The sequence below is a fragment of the Ahaetulla prasina genome, chromosome 11 (genome assembly GCF_028640845.1).
Source record: "Ahaetulla prasina isolate Xishuangbanna chromosome 11, ASM2864084v1, whole genome shotgun sequence".
NCBI classification, from domain to species: Eukaryota; Metazoa; Chordata; class Lepidosauria; order Squamata; family Colubridae; genus Ahaetulla; species Ahaetulla prasina.
In genome coordinates, this window is record NC_080549.1 from 124,777 (window position 1) to 141,901 (window position 17,125).

The 17,125-nt window shown below is 46.3% G+C and overlaps 1 protein-coding gene across 1 annotated transcript; it reads right to left on the minus strand.

Annotated features, from left to right (window-relative positions):
* Positions 1-8,473: 8,473 nt before the first annotated feature.
* CNGA2 (cyclic nucleotide gated channel subunit alpha 2) lies at positions 8,474-13,943 on the minus strand. Its single transcript, XM_058154609.1, has 5 exons — positions 13,686-13,943; positions 12,989-13,156; positions 11,563-11,670; positions 10,346-10,452; positions 8,474-9,885 (listed from the first exon to the last, which is right to left on the minus strand). The coding sequence occupies exons 1-5, from the start codon at positions 13,853-13,855 to the stop codon at positions 8,474-8,476; spliced, it is 1,965 nt and encodes a 654-aa protein (XP_058010592.1). The 5' UTR covers positions 13,856-13,943.
* Between the last annotated feature and the right edge of the window lie 3,182 nt (positions 13,944-17,125).

Here is a 17,125-nt window from a genome sequence, read left to right on the forward strand (position 1 = left end):
ATGATTGAGAATCTCCATAGTATTGTCAACAGAAAGAACCAGCATTCAGAGAAGATATTCCACTATCCCTTTGAATTAGCAAACCTCCAGTTCCTAAATTCCAGGTGCAGCACTCTTTCCCAAGCTGACCCTTAAAAGCGGGCTGATTCTCAAAGGGTGGCTTTTCTACAAGGGATCAGAGGCTCTTGTGCCTGCATCTCCCTGAGAAACACAGTTGGCCTAATTATCCCTCCAGAGCCAAGGAAGGATAAATGAGAGGAGGAGACGAATATAATAGAATTCTTTATTGGCCAAGTGCGATTGGACACACAAGGAATTTGTCTTGGTGCATACGCTCTAGTGTACCTAATAGAAAAGATACGTTGGTCAAGAATCATAAGGTACAACACTTAATGATTGTCATAGGATACAAATAAGCAATCAAATCATATTAGGAAACAGTCAATATAAATCTTGATACCAGCAACAAGGTTACAGTCATACAGTCATAAATGGAAGGAGATGGGTGATGGGAACCAAGAAAAGATTAATAGTAGTGCAGACTTAGTAATAGTTTGACAGTGTTGAGGGAATTATTTGTTTAGCAGAGTCATGGTGTTTGAGGAAAAACTGTCCTTTTGTCTAGTTGTTCTGATGTGCAGTGCTCTGTAGCGTCATTTTGAGGGTAGGAGTTGAAACAGTTTAGATTAGAAGCCTTAGATTAGAAGAAAAATTCCCAGAGGACACATCTTGGTGTGTCTTGGGGCATTCTGGAGGAGAAAGACAGTTATTATGCATGCGTAATTAATTGTGAAAGTGAGAGAGAACATTTCACAACTAATTATATTTTAAGCATTAACAGCTGATGGTGATAACAGCTAAATCCTAGTCTACAAATTTCTGCATTTCAAAAATTAGCAAGTGCAGAATAGAGAAGATGGCCAATGACCTGGGAGAAAAGTGGGGAGACTCTCTTGGCCAATAAGCCCTTTGGCTGCCCTTGAGAGCAGCTTTTCCACTTCAGGATACCATTGTGGGAACCCTCCTGGGTGTCTCTGTCCCCCTTCCATGCCAGAAAGTGCCATCAGATGTGATGGAGGAGTCCATCCACATCACCCCTTCTATGGGCAGAGAGGAGCCTCTGTCCCAAGGAGCCTGCTGGCCTGCTGGCCTTCTGGCCTTGGGCAGGTGAAAGAGACAGTGGATCATGGCCGGCCAGCACACACAGGTGAATCAATTGGCACTTTAGTTGGCCTCCACTTGTGGAAGCCAGTGTTCTATCCTGGAGCAATGATAGGCCAATGGGATTGGCAAAAGGAGATCTCTGATTCAAACCAGAAAAGTTGTCTGAAAAGGTGGCTGACTCTTCCTTCAAAAGACATCCGTGTTCCATGTGTGAATCACCGAATCCCACCGATTCTGGAAGACGCAGGTCAGAGAGAACAGGTTGTCTTGGTCTTTAGGAACTGTACTGGGGGACAATATCAGCAATCTGAGGGTGCTGGATTAGCTGATCTTTATGTCCACCAGGCGGCGGGTACCTATTTTTCTCTCGCTCTGCGCTGCGGCTCTCGCAGGACTGGCTTCCTCGACCAGCAATGTGGGGCCGCCGCTGCCTCCGCTCCTGCTCCTCCCTGACCGCACGGAGAGACCCGGAGAGACTCCTGGCCTTCCGGACCAGTCCAGAGGAAAACGGGCTCGGATCGGGCATCTTCCCACCTTTTGACTGCAGCGGCCTCGCCTTTGAGGAGAAAGAAAGAGCTGGACCGTTTGTAAGCCTTCTTGGTGGGAGCTGAAAAGCCCCGGGAGCCCTGGCAATGGCGGGAGGGCAGACGTTGGATCCGTCGTCCTCCGCTTTTACCGAGAAAGGGGGGGTCGTTCGGCACGCCCAGTCAAAACGGCGTTGATCCGGACTCAAAATCCGGCCACTTTCGTTGACTCGCTCATTCACCTTCCCGCCCCTCCCTCGGCCGCGCGCTTCTTGCGAGGGACTCCAGGGAATCCTAAGAGTCGGCAAAAGACCCCTCAGTTCCAAGCAGCAGCAGCAGCAGAAACCAGGCGTGCCTCGGGATGACCCGCTTACGGGGCCTGAGGACAATAATCTTCTCCCTTGAACCCCATTCCTAACCAGAGAGAGCCTCTGAATATGGAGGTGCTCCTTGGCCAATAACTGTTAATGGATTTAGCCTCTACTACAATATACCTGAACTCTTTTTAACTTTGCCTCCAAACTGTAAATCTGAAAAAAAGAGAAACCTTCTCTTCCTCTATTGCATGAAAAACGTTGCAGCTTTACCCAAAATGTTAAGATCCAAACTGGCACACTTCTGGATGTTGTATTGAGATTGAAAAATATGAAACTTTGGGTTTTGCTGATTAAATAGGTTTGTTGTTATAGAAATGGCTAGTATACATTAGTACAGGGGTCCCCAACCTTTCAGACCTCAGGGACCACTAAATTCATAATTTAAATCCCACGGACCACTGATATGATCTGCCTAATGACCGGCTGGGTGGGCGTGGCTAGGTAGTCCTGTGACTGGGTAGATGTGGCCAAATCGATGTCATTCAAGTCAAGGGGCGCCTTGCCAACCTCTACTCTCCCCTCCCCTCCCAGCCACTCCTCACCTGCCCGCCAGGGCTCCTTAGGGCCCCAACAGGAAGCAGTTGTTGGAGTTAAGCAGCCACCATGAGAAAGAGTTGGCAAAATAGCTCAGTTCAAATTGGATCTGACCAAGAAGGAGGCTCAGCAGAAGCACCTCATGAAGAACTAGGAAATAGGCTTTCCAAGCAGAGGGAAGAGCTGTGGGAGTGCAAGGCCAGGTACAGACGCATGGAAGCTCAGTGAGCTGAGATGGTCAGCCATTTCCAGGCCATGATGCTGTCCCACTGGAACAAGGCGGTTCAGCTCTTCACCACCAGCTGCACTTCCCTCCAGCCTTCACCCAAAGCCCCACACCAGGAGGCTGAAGCAGACCCCAAGTTGGAATTTCTGTCCCCCTCCGACCTGCACAAAAAGACCTCGAAGGGGGAGACTCTCTGCAACAATACAACTGTTCATTGCACTTATACGGCCCAGGGGCCATAGTTTGAGGACCCATGATTTAGTGCAATATAAAAAATGCAAATAATTTTTCTGTGGACCACCAAAATTTTCTGGTGGTCTGGTGACCACTGCATTAGTATATAAAAGTTTAAAAGTTGAGACTGTAATATTAATCTTATTCTACTGTGCTAAAAAGCATTAGAAGTCTATGCTTTTTCTTCTTTCCCCCTTTTCCCTCTACTCATTCCCCTACCCCTATTTTCCCATTATTTTCCTTTGTATTTTACATCCTGATAAATTAATAAAAATTAGATTGAAAAAATAGATTCAGGCTGGCCAGAAATCCAGATTTTTTTTGGGGGGGGGATTATTTTAGGATGTATTGCTGTGAAAGATGGGGACAGACTTTTCTCTTTTCCTTTGAATGGTAGCGTTTTTGGTTTTTTTTTACTTCCCTCTTGGGATGTTTTTATTTTCCACTTTCTACCCGTTTGGCCTTGCCAAGACACTAGACTGCTTTGTGACCCCAAAGTGTGGCAGAGCTTGACTGCTGCTGAATGTGTGGGAGCCTGTGGGAGCTTGAGATCAGGTCCAGGCCATCCTGTGCCCATAATGAAGCCTTTGTGCACAGGAAGTGGTGCTTCCAGTCTAGAAGGAAAGCAGGACTGGGCTTCCTTTCCCTGTACAAGAGATCACAAGCAAATGGGATACAATTTGGCAGACTGACATGCCGAACAAAACAGCCCTGACAGAACAAACAAACAAACAAACAGAACAGACTGACCTGAAAAACCAAGCCAGGCTGTGAAATCCCCAAGGGTGAGCAAAGCCAGGGAGCAGAAAGGGCTGCTGGAGATTGCGACCCTGATCGATTCCTCTTAGGACTCAGTGCTTCTGCTTGGCTGCACTGGACAGCTGGCTGTGATTGAACGGGCTGAGTTTGCACAACAGTCACTCAAAACCCAAGACATCAGCTATATTAATGAAATTGCTGAGCCGCGGGCAGGGAGGAGGTATGTTAGAATTTCACCTTGCAAAACTTCAACATCTGAAGAGGTTTCAGTTATCCTAGATGAGAATTGCTTTGAAAGATGTTAATTCCCATTTACCTTATTTTAATGGGTGTGATAAATTAATGGATGTTCTGCTCTTTTGGCCTTCAAGGCTAGACTTAGACATGGATTGGCCATGCATCCTACTGAAAGCAACTTGTATTTCCATCTCTGACTAGGGCAAAGGAGTTATTATTAAAGGTGTGAAGAGTTTTATACTCTTGGTATAGTTTAAATGTATTGAGACTGTGCACTCTTTCTAACCTCTTCCAGCATCAAGATTTAATATCAAGAGCTTCAGGAAAGTAATATTCAGACACTTTGAAAAGTTTCTGGTTAGGGTTCTTCACTCATCTCCATTGAAAAACTGGATGAGAAATACTCCCCTCCCCCCACTCCCAGCAACATTGTACCTGCAACCAGTTCATGTTCCCATGAGCCCCACTCTTTGATTATTAACCCCTGGAATGCAACAGCTGATTTTATGTGGCATCCTAAAACAGCTGCCTGATTCTTTGGTGATCCTAGCTTTCACAGAAGTTAAAATAAGCCCAGGTGAGTCAATAGGCTGAGTCAAGCATCTTGTTTCATTTTGTTTATTGTGCTTTATTTTGTGATACTTCGGAACCTTTCATTTCTGCCAGCCTCAGGCAGCCTTTCTGGGATTCTGCCTTCCCACAGCTGTGGACTGCCGTTGCTGTCCAGGGTGCTGAAAAAACTTCCTCTTGGGTGAAGTTTGTTTGTTTGTTTTAAACTATCTTCAGTGCAGATGGATAGCCTGATTTCGTCTTAGCATTATTTTGTCATGAGGGACTGAGCAGTAAAAATGTAGCATTCACATTTCGTCATTACGGAAGCAAGTCAGAGACTCCCCTATTCCCCACCCCCCCAGGCAAATGGGAAGGAATGACAAAAGCAGCAGAAACAACAAAGCAGATGTTACAAATGCTTGTAGCATAGCTCCCCCCCTTCTCTCAGCTGAAACCTCTATTGTTCTTCTGCCATCCTGAAGCAGAAAAGGCTCCTGTTGCCCCCCCCTTTCACTGCTGAGTCTTGTGGTGTAAATTTCTCCCGCTGTGGCTGTTGACTGAAGCAAAAATTCCCGTAAACCAGAAAGTAACACAGACAAGAATGATCTCAATGGGCTGGGGGAAGATGGCTTCACAGTTATTTATTTCAGAAAATTGATATGGTTGCCTAACTCACTCTCAATGACTCTGGGCAGCTTACAGAGATAAAACTCAATGTAAAAACAATAAAAAAGCAAAGGCACCTCCAGTCAAGATGGGTGGCACATTAATCCAATAAATACATACATATAAATAACTCCTCCCTCCCAATGATCAATCAGATAAGCTACTTGATGGACTCCATCCCACTCTGGGGTCCCCAGGCCAGTTGGCAGAACCAGATCTTCAGGCCGTTCTGAAAGAGTGTCGAAATGGGGGCCCGTCTTGCCTCCATGGGGATCATGTTCTGCAGGGAGGAAGGCCCTAATTCTGGATCCCACTAAATGGACCTCCTTAGGGGAGGGGACCCATAGCATTCCCTTTCTCTCTGCTCTGGTGGGTCAGGTAGATGTGACTAGGGAAGGATAGTTCCTCAGATAACCTGGTCCCAAACCATGAAGGACTTTAAAGGTGACAGCCAGCACCTTGAATTAGCCCCAGAATCAAATTGGCACCAATGCAGCTTTTGCCCATCTAGCCTGCACAAAACCATGTGAACCACCACTTTTGGACCAATTGAAGCGTCTGTATACATTTTAAGGGCAGTCCCATGTAGAGCATGTTGCAGTAGTCAAGACAGAAGGTGACTAAGGCATGAGTGACTGTGAGCAGGGACTGTTGGTCCAGGAAAAGACACAACTGGTGCAGAAGCAAAGGCACCACTCCCTCCTGCAAGGAAACATTAATCACTGCTAGAACCCACCTGGATGTCACCTCCCAAGAAACTTTCACAAGCCAGGATGGGCATGGATCTAAAATACAGCTGCATGGATCTAAAATACAGCTGCTACATACTCCCTAGACCCTGTCTTAGGGAACAACCAGGTCAAACCATTCCCAGATAACTGGGCAAGAACCTTCCCCAGGTGCCTCCACCGGTCCAGCAACCACATTGACAACTAACTGGGGATGAATCTGGGGGATTTTGTCTTCTAGAAAATGATCAGATCTCTCCTCATGCCCCTTCAGGTAGACCTCTGCATCCTCCTACCCCACTTTAAAGTGGGTCACTGGCTGATTATCTGCAGATGCAATTAGTGTGCGGAAGTACTTATGCTTCTATGCCCAAATCAGCATGCTTTACTAGCAACTTTTACCAGTACTTGATCCAGTTTTGTCCTTTGCCAAGGGCAAATGAGAATAGGCTGCTTTAAGGGAAGTCTTGTGCCTGCTGAAGGGCTCAGGAGCCTCTGGAGGGCATTGCAAATTTCAGTAATCTATCCTGCAAAACTGAAACTTCTATAAGCACGTGGCCTCAGAATATTCTCAGACCAAGCTGACCAGATGGCAGAATCCACACCTGAAGTAAGTATATCAAGTTACTATCATAAGAGAAAACCTATCTACAGAATGGGTTTAACTCTCCAGAAAAAGCAGGAAAGTATTGCAAGTTTGCATCTGGTCAAACTTCACTGGTTCTTGGGGTGGGGGGTGTCATTCCCTCAGATGTCCTGTCTTTATTGGAAAACAGCACCCCCTTGTGGCCTATGGTTCCCTTTGTGGACAAGCCACTTCCTGCCATCACTAGAATTGTCTGTTTCCTTCTGAGCCACCAGCTTCAACAATTTCACTGCCCCATTTTCCACTTACAAGGAAATACAAGAAGAGAAAAAGCAGCAAGAAAAGAAATCACCCAGGTGTATTGAGTACTTTATTTTTTTTTAAGTATGACATGGGAGCGTGTAACTCTGTTACATCAAGGCAGATATCTCTTAAAATACACTACAAGTAGTGCAATATGTAAAGTGACTTTGGGCAAATTGCTTTCACCTATGCATTTTTCTCAGGAAGTTGATGATTTCCCAACTGGCCTAATCTGCTTCCAATTCTAGTTAGATCTGGGGGGGGGGTGTGTGGATCCAAATGCTCTTTTATAAAGCTGCACAGGAAAATGTCTTCTTCATTCCCAGCTTCTGAAGCAGGACAGCAGCTCACTTCTTCATCACCTCAAGTAGATCAAGCAAGTGTTACTATGAGGATGCAAACACTTGTTTCTCCTTCTTAGGCAAAGTGCTGATTTTTCTATTATTGTTAGGGCCAAGGACAATCCATTCAGGTAAGGAAGCATCGTGCCAAAGCCTTTCCAGACAACTTCATTATACGGATCCAATTCTCATTTCCTGCAAGGCACATAATTTTCCCATCCGTGATGTTGGAAAGACCCCTTATTTAAAAGAGGACTAGGCTATAATCATGGGGATCTGGTGGGCAGCCGTAGGCCTCAACCCACCAATATCTATGCTCATTGGACAGCTACTCCCAATTAATTTCAGGTCCTCTTCAAGCTGGATCTAAGTATGAGAAAGGGTGGCTGGCCCAGAAAAGATTCCGGACCTGACCTTTTCTGACTGCCTGAGATTTGTGAAGATAATCCCTAAACACCTACTCCTGCCAGAATGTGCTGTATTTATTGGCACTCAACATTGCCTCAGAAGAAATTTCAGTTATCTTCAAAAACAAAGAGAATACACAGCAGGAACTCTCACTGTTCAGAATCAATAGAATAAAAAGATCCAGGCAGCAAAAACTGAGCTGAAAAGTTCAAGAGGATTTAGGCACATTTTTCTCTCTGCAATTTTGAACTATGCAGACCCCACTTAAAGAGATGATTGCATGTCCTGGCTGATACACAAAACCCTCCCTACCACTTGCATGAAATGTGTGTACACGCTTTCCTTCCTTCTGCCTGTGAAATAGTATAGGCAATAGAATTCCATTGGAAATTGGCTCCAGAATAGGAAGACTTGGGACTTTTTTATCGGCTGTTAGTCACCAACTGTGAAATGATATTTCAAAAAGGATTATTGTCACCAGGATAGAGGCCAAAAGTAGGAGAAGGACAGCCTGGTCTACTTCAATTTCATGGCTGTTTTTCAGAATGAACATCTAATATCCTGCATTGTCCCATCTTGAAGGGGGGTAGGAAAAGGAATGAAGGAAGGGAATTAAGAAAAAGGGAGACTCCGTTATCTGTTAACTAGTGAAAGAAGAAAAGCCTTGGGAGAGTGCTAAGGTCACTGTAAGGGGAGAGAGTTGTGTAAAAAGCAGCAGTCTGGAAATGAATCTTGTGGTCAGATAGTCTGATGAGAATTCGATTTGGGGGGAATAAGTAACATGCAAACAAAGTAAATAAAGTAAATGAGCAGGAAATGGTAGGAAGCAAGACTTCAATGCTTGGTTTTTTCCTCTTCCCCCAGTGGGCTGATAAAACCCTCAGGAAAAGGCTCGTCCTGCTTGTCTTCCTTCAGTTTGGTTTCCAGAGAAGTGAGGCGCTGCTTGAGCTTCATCTGAGTGGCATCATATTCAGCCAAGAGACGAGAGAAGCGAGCGTTCAGTGTTTCCAGGCTGGTTTCCAACCTGTCCAGCTTCTGACCCACATCCATCGCTTCCATGCTTTCCGCCGCTGCCGCTTCATCCAACAACCCCTCTTTGGTGAGGATCTCTCGGCCACGTTCTTCCAGGACCCTCTTGGCATCTGGGTACTCAGTCACAGCCTCCATGAGGTCTTCTTTGGACAGGCAGAAGAGGTCAGAGTAGCCAATGCTCCTAATATTCGCCGTTCGCCTGTTCCCCATTTTGCTTCCTTTAATGTTGAGAATGCTGATTTCTCCAAAGCAGCACCCTGCCGTCAGTATGGCATATTGAGTAATACCATCATCTGCCACCACGGCCAGCTTTCCTTCCTTAATGATATACATTTCTTTACCAATATCTCCTTTCCGGCAAATATAATCACCTGGGCTGAAAACCTGAGGGCGAAGCTTGAGCACCAACTCCACCAAGAGCCCAGCCTCACAGTCCTGGAATATCCGCACTTTCTTCAGGGTTTCCAGATGGACATTGATAGCTATTTCAGCCCTCAGTTTGTCAGGAAGATTTTTGAGCACTTCCCACTCATCCACAGTTTTCTTGTTGGTCCAAAGATAGTCAAACCACCGGATAACCTTGGCTTCCATTTCTTTGCTTACTTTGCGGAAGTGCATATAGTGTTTGACAGCATCAATCTTGGCCTGGAATTCTGCCCTGGTGGCATTCATGTTGGAGATCATGGACCCCACATTTCCCACAATAGTAGCAAAGATGAGAACTCCAATTAGGAAGTCAAAGATGACAAAGAGGTATTCCTCATCCCGCACAGGGGGTGGAGTCTCACCAATGGTAGTCAAGGTCAGGGTGGACCAGTAGAGACAATAGACATACTCCCTGGTCAGATATCCATATTCTGGATCTGAGATATTTGGATAAACCCAGGTGTCTTCTCCAAAGCCAATGGCCTTGGAGATGGCATAGTAAATGCAGGCATTCCAGTGGATAATGACCAAAATGTACATCACCAAATTGCAGATCCTAAAGATGTTTGGGTAGCTGGTTCTTGTTTCAGTCCGATCAAAGAATTCAAACATGCGAGGGAAATGCAGCAGCCGATTGAAGCGTAACTCAGGCCGATGGATGCCAACCGCAAAATATGCCAAGTCAGTAGGCAGTATGGATAAGATATCCAACTTGAACTGCAAAGTGGCAAAGTATTTAGCACGCAGTTTCTTGAAGTCTTTAACAAGTAATCCCTGCTCAAGGAAACCTACCAGGAAAAACACAAAGAGCAGTTCAAATATAGTCATGTATATCATTCTTTGCTACTGTTCCTTATACCCAAGGTCCACAGTCTGCCTGTGATCAGTGAAAGAACTACTCTGGATCGCACAACATAAAGGACAACATTTTCCATTATCACAATGATGAAGGTTGGTGAGACAAAATATTGAAAGTTACAAGTGCCCCAGTTTGAACACTTATTAATTCAGCTGGCTATCAGGGCAGTGTCATTTCTATGATGGCCACTACTGCCCAGTTTGGTCATTGCTAGCAATAAAACTTGATAAATGTATCACTGTTTCCCTCTTCTCCCCAAGAACTTAAAGCAAGGAGATTGACTTTCTCAGGGTCATTTTCTGCCTGTTGGCAAGAGAGGCATCTTTCCCTCAGCTACAGAAAGAGCACAAACCAGATCCCCAATCTAGATCCCATCTCATCTCCTTCACCTGTGTTCATCCGAATGACAATGTCCACGATGTAAATGCCATCTGCCAGGTAATCCAGGAGCAGCCAACAGAGCAAGTATCTTCTCTGGAGATCATTGAAACAAGCTCTGCAAAGAGACCAGAGCTGAGGTGCTGCCCAGGAAGCCCTTGAAGAGCCTGTGACAAACAGGGCATAGAGACCATGGGGCCAACAGGCAGGGCTGTCCAAAGGAAAAACAGGCGAATGGTCACCATAGGGTGAACATTCTTTAAGGTGTATTTTGTGCACCTTCATTAAAAGCTGAAAACAAGAACCAGTTAGTCTAATGGTGAAGGCACCAGGCTAGAAACCAGGAAACTGAGAGTTCTAGTCCCTCCTTAGCTGTGAAAGCCAGATGGGTGACTTTGAGCCAGTCTTCTCAGCCCACAACATCAGGCTCAGGCAACAGGCCAGCCAGTCAATTTCTGTCATGATCAAATGGATCAACATTCAGTTGATCTGAAAAAAATGGGCCCTGCAATTTCAGAAAACTGCTAGGAAGGGTGGGGGGAGGTTAAAGGCTGAAAATCAGTTTGTTAAGAGTGAACTCATAGTGGTGGGAGCGAGCATTTGGATGTTCTGTACAAGGAACTGGCTGGTACTCCCTTGCCTTGAACCAAAAGGGCTTCCTTGATTTGGGGGGGGGGTCCCCAAGAGAGGAAAGACAGCCAGTACAATTTCCAGGGACAGTTGTTGGGCCTCCATGCATCAGAAGATGACAGCTGTCCACCAGCGAAACATTCCTTCTGATGACTGAGATGTCTGAAAGAACCTCTGCCCTTACATACTCTTCCTCTGCAGCCAGTGGAAGAGAGATACTATGGCAGGTACGAAAGGAGGCAGTCTGGGTGTGTCAGCTCAGGTCTATAGTGGCGGATGATGACAGATGGGGCAGAATAAGGGTTGTGAAAGGGTCTATTTGGGAATCTTTTCTTCCCCTCTGCACTTGTTGGAGCCTGCTGGATTATTTTATTGATTTATTTGTCAATCAAATATAAGATAAAGGGTAAAAGTATAAACATAATTTGGATACATGAAAAGAGTAAGTAAAAAGGAATATTAGGACAGCGACGGTAGGGACGCAGGTGCACTTATGCATGCCCCTTGCTCAGTTGGTAAGCCCTGGGGAAGGCAGCCAGGTCACCCCAGCAAGTGAGACACACAGGAGGCAAGCCCCAAAACCACAGTCCCCACTCACCTGGCAACCAGCACGCACCAATTGTACAGAACTGGCACTGCAATAACCAGGAGCCAGCGGTAGTACCACTTCCCAGCAGGGTCCATCACAAGAACTTTCCATTTCTTCCTGGAAACACAGTCAAAACCTTCTTTTAAAGGAGCTGAGCTGCACTGGGAAGAGGGCAGGGCTGATGAGCGGAAGGATCCGGCTCCAGTTCAGATAGGGCCCCCAGGGTCTGGAGGCTGAGGGGTGTGTGTGTGAGAGAGAGAGGGTGTGTGTGTGACTTGAGGAAGCCAAAGCACAGCCACTGCCATACTTCTGTCCAGCATCCACTGCCTTGGCTTCAGTAAAGCACATCCTTGGTTAGCCCAGAGTAAGAAAGAGACAGCGCCAGTCTCTGGCTGATGGTCTACTTCCTGAACAGATAATGAGAGGACTCTGGGGCTGATTATGACTCACTGCCCTTCAATCTGTCTTGGGTACATCTAGTTTAATAAAAAAAAGGGCCAGGGGAGACATGATAGCAATGTTCCAATATCTAAGGGGCTGCCCCAAAGAAGAGGTGGTCAACCTATTCTCCAAAGCACCTGAAGGCAGAACAAGAAGCAACGGATGGAAAACAATCAAGGAGAGAAGCAACCTGGAATTAAGAAGAAACTTCCTAACAGTGAAAATAATCAGTGTCTTGTCCCCAGAAATTGTGGGTGTTCTAACACTGGAGGTTTACAAGAAGAGACTGAAAAGCCACTTGTTTGGAATGGTAGAGGGTCTCCTGCTTGAGCAGAGGGTTAGACTAGAAGACCTCCAAGGTGCCTTCCAATTCTGTTATTCTGCTTCTGTGGCATTTCAAGGCTTCCCTGGCTGCCCAGGAAAAGGACCCATGAAGACAATGCCCTGACAAAGCCGAGCAGTTGGGGCCTGCTGGGCAGCGTGTAAGGATAGGAGTTGGTAGATGGCAGCCATTCTGGGAGATGAGGCTCCATTGAAGGACTGAGCAACAACTAGAGACACTAGCTACTAGTACTGGTGGCCTCAAGAGATGTTCTGCCATTTTGCCAAATGCCAAAAGATTACCTCAGACTTTCTGCTATTCCTCATGAGAGGTCCAGGCAACATTTCTCAAATGCATTCAGTGTGATATCACCATTCCCTTATCAGGGGGCCCAAGAAGCCACCTTCACCATAGTAGATGGGCTGCATTCTCTCCTTCTTCTCTCAGGTTCCTCTCATTTTTCTCAGCTGCTCACCTCCCCGCCACAGAGTGGCCAGCAGCCATTTTCTGGCATTAACAATCGGGGTCATCTGCCATCCTCCCCCATCCAAGGCCAAGGCGGCCCTCATTGGTCTCTTTCTTGAGACACCCCTTGGAAAGGAAGTCCCTCAGTCCCCTCTGCAAGCCCAGAAGAGAGAGCTCCCCTCTCACCAGGGAGTCAGGCAGACTCACTTCTTCCGGCCCTGGCCTGCAAGGCCATCTCCACCTGCCGTTGCCGACTCTGATGCTAAAGCCTTCACATCAGGTCCACGAAAGCGCTCAAGGAAGGAGTCCGGTCTCTCCTCTTCTTTCCTACCTTTCTTTGCCCATCCTCGGACAGCCATCACTAGCCGAGCTATCCTAGGGAAGAAGATTGGTTGGCTGGTTAGTTGGTTGGTTGGTTGGTTGGTTGGTTGATTCGTTTGGAGTTGAAGATGTGGCACAGAAAGCTTCAGGGAAACAAACTGGCCATTTGTTTTGTTTTTTTCTTCTGCCTGCTTAGGACTGGAAAAGGAAAGCAGTAATGTCCGAACAGAATACATCTTGACCTTTTGTAGTCCCCAAAACATTGTTACTCCTCCTGCTGAAACATCAACACATCCTCATATGTTGAACCCAGGAACCATGATTGCATCAGTCTTATGAGGCAAACTACAGAATTACTCTTGAAGCGATTGCAGCCCAAAGTTTCCAACAAAGGACCCACTGACCTCTCCCCCTATTGCCTAGGAAGGGGTGCAGCAGACTCCCCAATGACTCTGGCAAAATACGGCTGCATTTCAGGACAAAGAATAAATCCCTGCTGTTATCCAACTCTACTAAAAAAGGCCTGCTCCCTTGCCTTTTCCTCCTGGCCGATCCTAGCTGGCTAAAGCCACCGGAAGCCTACCTGGAGAGGGCTCCTTTTTTGGGGTGGTCTGCATCCTCTAAGGCAGCCACTCGTTGCAGTTCCGAGGCGGCATCGTCATCAACTGAAGGAAGCCTGTAGAGAGGAGACCAAATAGCAAATGGTCCTCCTTGGCTTATGAAGCTAAGCAGCAGCCCACCATCACCCACCATGCTCAGCAAGACCACTCCTCTCTTTCCATGAAAATAAGGCCTTGGTAACTTGCCAAACCCTGAGCTGCTCTCTTAGACATCAAGAGCTTCTGCCTTCCCCAGACCCATTGCTCTGGCCACAGCAGAGAAACGAAGCTAAGCTGCCTCTCCTTCCCTACACAGACTGGTGGGAATCCATAGGTTTGTGCCTTGCCAACCATGTTTCTGGGGCCCAGTGATCTGGAAAGAAGCTCTTTATTGGCCAAAGCAGACCCTGCTTCTATCAGCCTATCTTTGATGAGGCAAGAAACGGCTCCAAATCAAGGGGTGGAAAGACCAGGCACTTTCTGATGAAATGCCATCTCATGGGTCATATGAGGAAGAAAGTTTCCTTGGCATTAGGGCAGCCTCGCCAACCTCTCTAGATGGGGCAGCAGGTAGGAAACCGGTTAGTGAATTCCACCTGAATAACACAAGCAGCATCGAAGCCTTGAACTGCCCAATTTATACATGGCTGCAACAGGAAACATGTGCACAAAAGGAGCCGGGTTTGCAGCACCACATTCTTGTTCCATGTTCCCGCACACACATACCCAAATAGACACTATGCATTCAAATATACAGAATGCCATTGTCTTAATGTAAGCAGATGCTCATCTGGCAAATAGAGGGTCTTGCAGCCTTTCCAAAGCCCTGAGTTACCTGCTATCGTGGCTGCTCAGCTTGGTCTGCTCCGGGTTACCTTTGGTTTTTATAGAGACCGTTCTCTGGTGGTTGGCACCATTGTTCTTTGCCATCATCCTCCATGTGCAGAAGCCACCAACTTTATTCTGCTCCGGAAAACAGGGAAAATAAAGAAGCCTGGCTGGATATGTGAGAACCTAATAAGAGGTTTGCTTCTGGGCTGGGTGCTTCACTATGGCTTTATCCAAAGATGACTTTGTTGTACGTGAGAGGGGGCATAGGGTTGGCAATCTAGAGGAACTGGTACCTTAAGCAATTTTCCTGAGATCCACTGAAATATGGCATCTTTGCTTGGCTTAGGCAACGCCATCTTGCCAAGGCTGTTGTTCAACTTTTCTTGAGCAAAGTCACGGCTTTAGGGCTTTCAAATAGATGGAGCATTATTTGAAGCATCCCAGTGAGGTTGCCCTTTCCTCCTGTCAGTTTGACCACCTTTCCCAGGTGTCTCCATTGAAGTCCTGTCCCCATGCATCCCGGGTGTCTCAAGGGAACAACCAGCCTACGTTTTCTTCCTGGCATGACTCACTTTCAGTTTCTGTCCAGGACAAGGGGGAGGAATCAGATCTAGTCCTAGGAACACACCTAAGAGCCCTATGGCCAATAGCTGGGAGCTGGCTTAATAAGTGACACCCCTAAAATCAGTGAGAGCTTTGGCTATGAAAGATAGAGGACAAGAATTAAGAATTAAGAATTAATTAAGGGGCGTGCATAAGAGCACAAAAGTGCCTACCGTTCCTGTCCTATTGTTCCCTTTCATTATATCAAATTAATATAGTTGTTGCATACTTTTGCTTATATATATGTTTATATAATGTTTTGTTGTTTTATGTTAATGTTTGCGTATACTGTTGTGACAAAAAAAAAAGAATTGCGGACTGGGTGCTAATTGTGTGGCACCTATCATAATGCAGAGCTGAACTTCCCTCCATTAATCTGCCTAAGCCCCTACAAACAGCCTGTAGTGACAAATCTCTGCGGATACAATTAATTGCAGGAGTAAGAAAAATATCATCTAAATGGTTGTATCTTAATAAACAAATTGGATCATTGTGATTGGCAAAGCAAAAAGCCCCATATTCACATTCAAAAATTTGTTTGAATTTGATTGATACAGCTAGTGAGAGAATTTCCTCCCATCTGCCTTTCCTTCCCGGCTTCTGCAGCATCCCCCCCCCCCCCGCCGCCTCTGCTTGCTCTAATTCCCCACATGGTTTCTCCATGTTATTATTCAAGGCTTCTCCCAGAGGCTTTCATCTTTGCCATCAGAACCATGGCAACCTCATCAGCGTCAAGTTCCTGCCTAACAACAGGTGTGAGATGCTTTCATGGCCTGTCCTCAGCAGACTCAACGGGGCAACTTGGGAGGAACCAGCTGGGGGGGGCAGCCCCCGGCCAGCTTCCCAGGAGAAGTATCACCTAAGTCTTCCAGAGGAAGAGCAGTGGGCAGTCTGGCTCATTAGCCAGAAGGTACAACAGAGCTTCCAACTGACCGCAACCAACCAGTTGCAAGAAGCAACTGCCACAATCTATTATGCGGACATTTTGATATCTGTTTTGGCCCTCACTAGCTTGGCTTTTTTGTTTTGTAATTGGTTTCAGCAAATTTAGCAGTAGTCATAATAAAAACAAAAGTAATAGCAGTGCTTGTATCTAACTCAATGGGAGAACCCAGAGTGGGAGAGAAAAGAACCATCAATAAAATAATCACGAATCAAAGGAATAATATTCAAGGACTTGAAGTGTCCTTACATTGCAGAGCTGAGTTGTGGGGACCCACCCACCGACTATGGGCAGAAGCCACATCCCTGACTGAACTATGTCACCTGAAAAGGAGGAAAGGGCAAAGCCCCTGAAGGAATGCAGGCTACCTGTATCTACTGTATCACCTTACCTGATTCAAGATGGGCTTCCAAGCTCTTCTTTACAGCTTTTCAAGACCTCCCCACCCAAAACTCTCACTGCTTTCCAGTCTTTGGGCAGGTCGCTCAGAAGAAGTGCCAAGCATGGTTGTCAGTTCAGAAGTTAACTACCCAGGATTCTTCTCTCTCTCTCTTTTTTTTAGTATCTAATTACTCTGGCTGTCCATCTGCAAGAACAGACAGACACTTCTTCCTTTCTGTCCTCTGAGTTCAGACTCCTGAGGGGAGGGCATCAAAGAAGGGGCACAGGCCAGGCAGCCCCCAGGCTCAACAGCAAGCAACACACTGGGTAAAAAGGAGAAGTTAGTTCAGCTGTGCTGCTTCTGCTCTGCCAGAGAAAGAGCCACCTGGCTGTGTGTGACAGGCAGTTGCTGTCATTCCGGAGCAGTTAGAAAAGTCAGTTGAAGAAAAAGAAAGAGACAGTTGGAACAATAGAAGAGAAGTGGGATCTCAGGATCTATACCCAGTGCAATGTAGTTGTATTATTGACCTTCGTTCTTTTTATTGATCAGCACTTATTTCTAAATTCTCTGACATCTGTTATCTCTGCCACACTTGAGACTCTTGGCAAATGAAACAGCCTGCCCTCTTGACTGCCATCCTGCAGATTTGCACAGATGTCAATGTT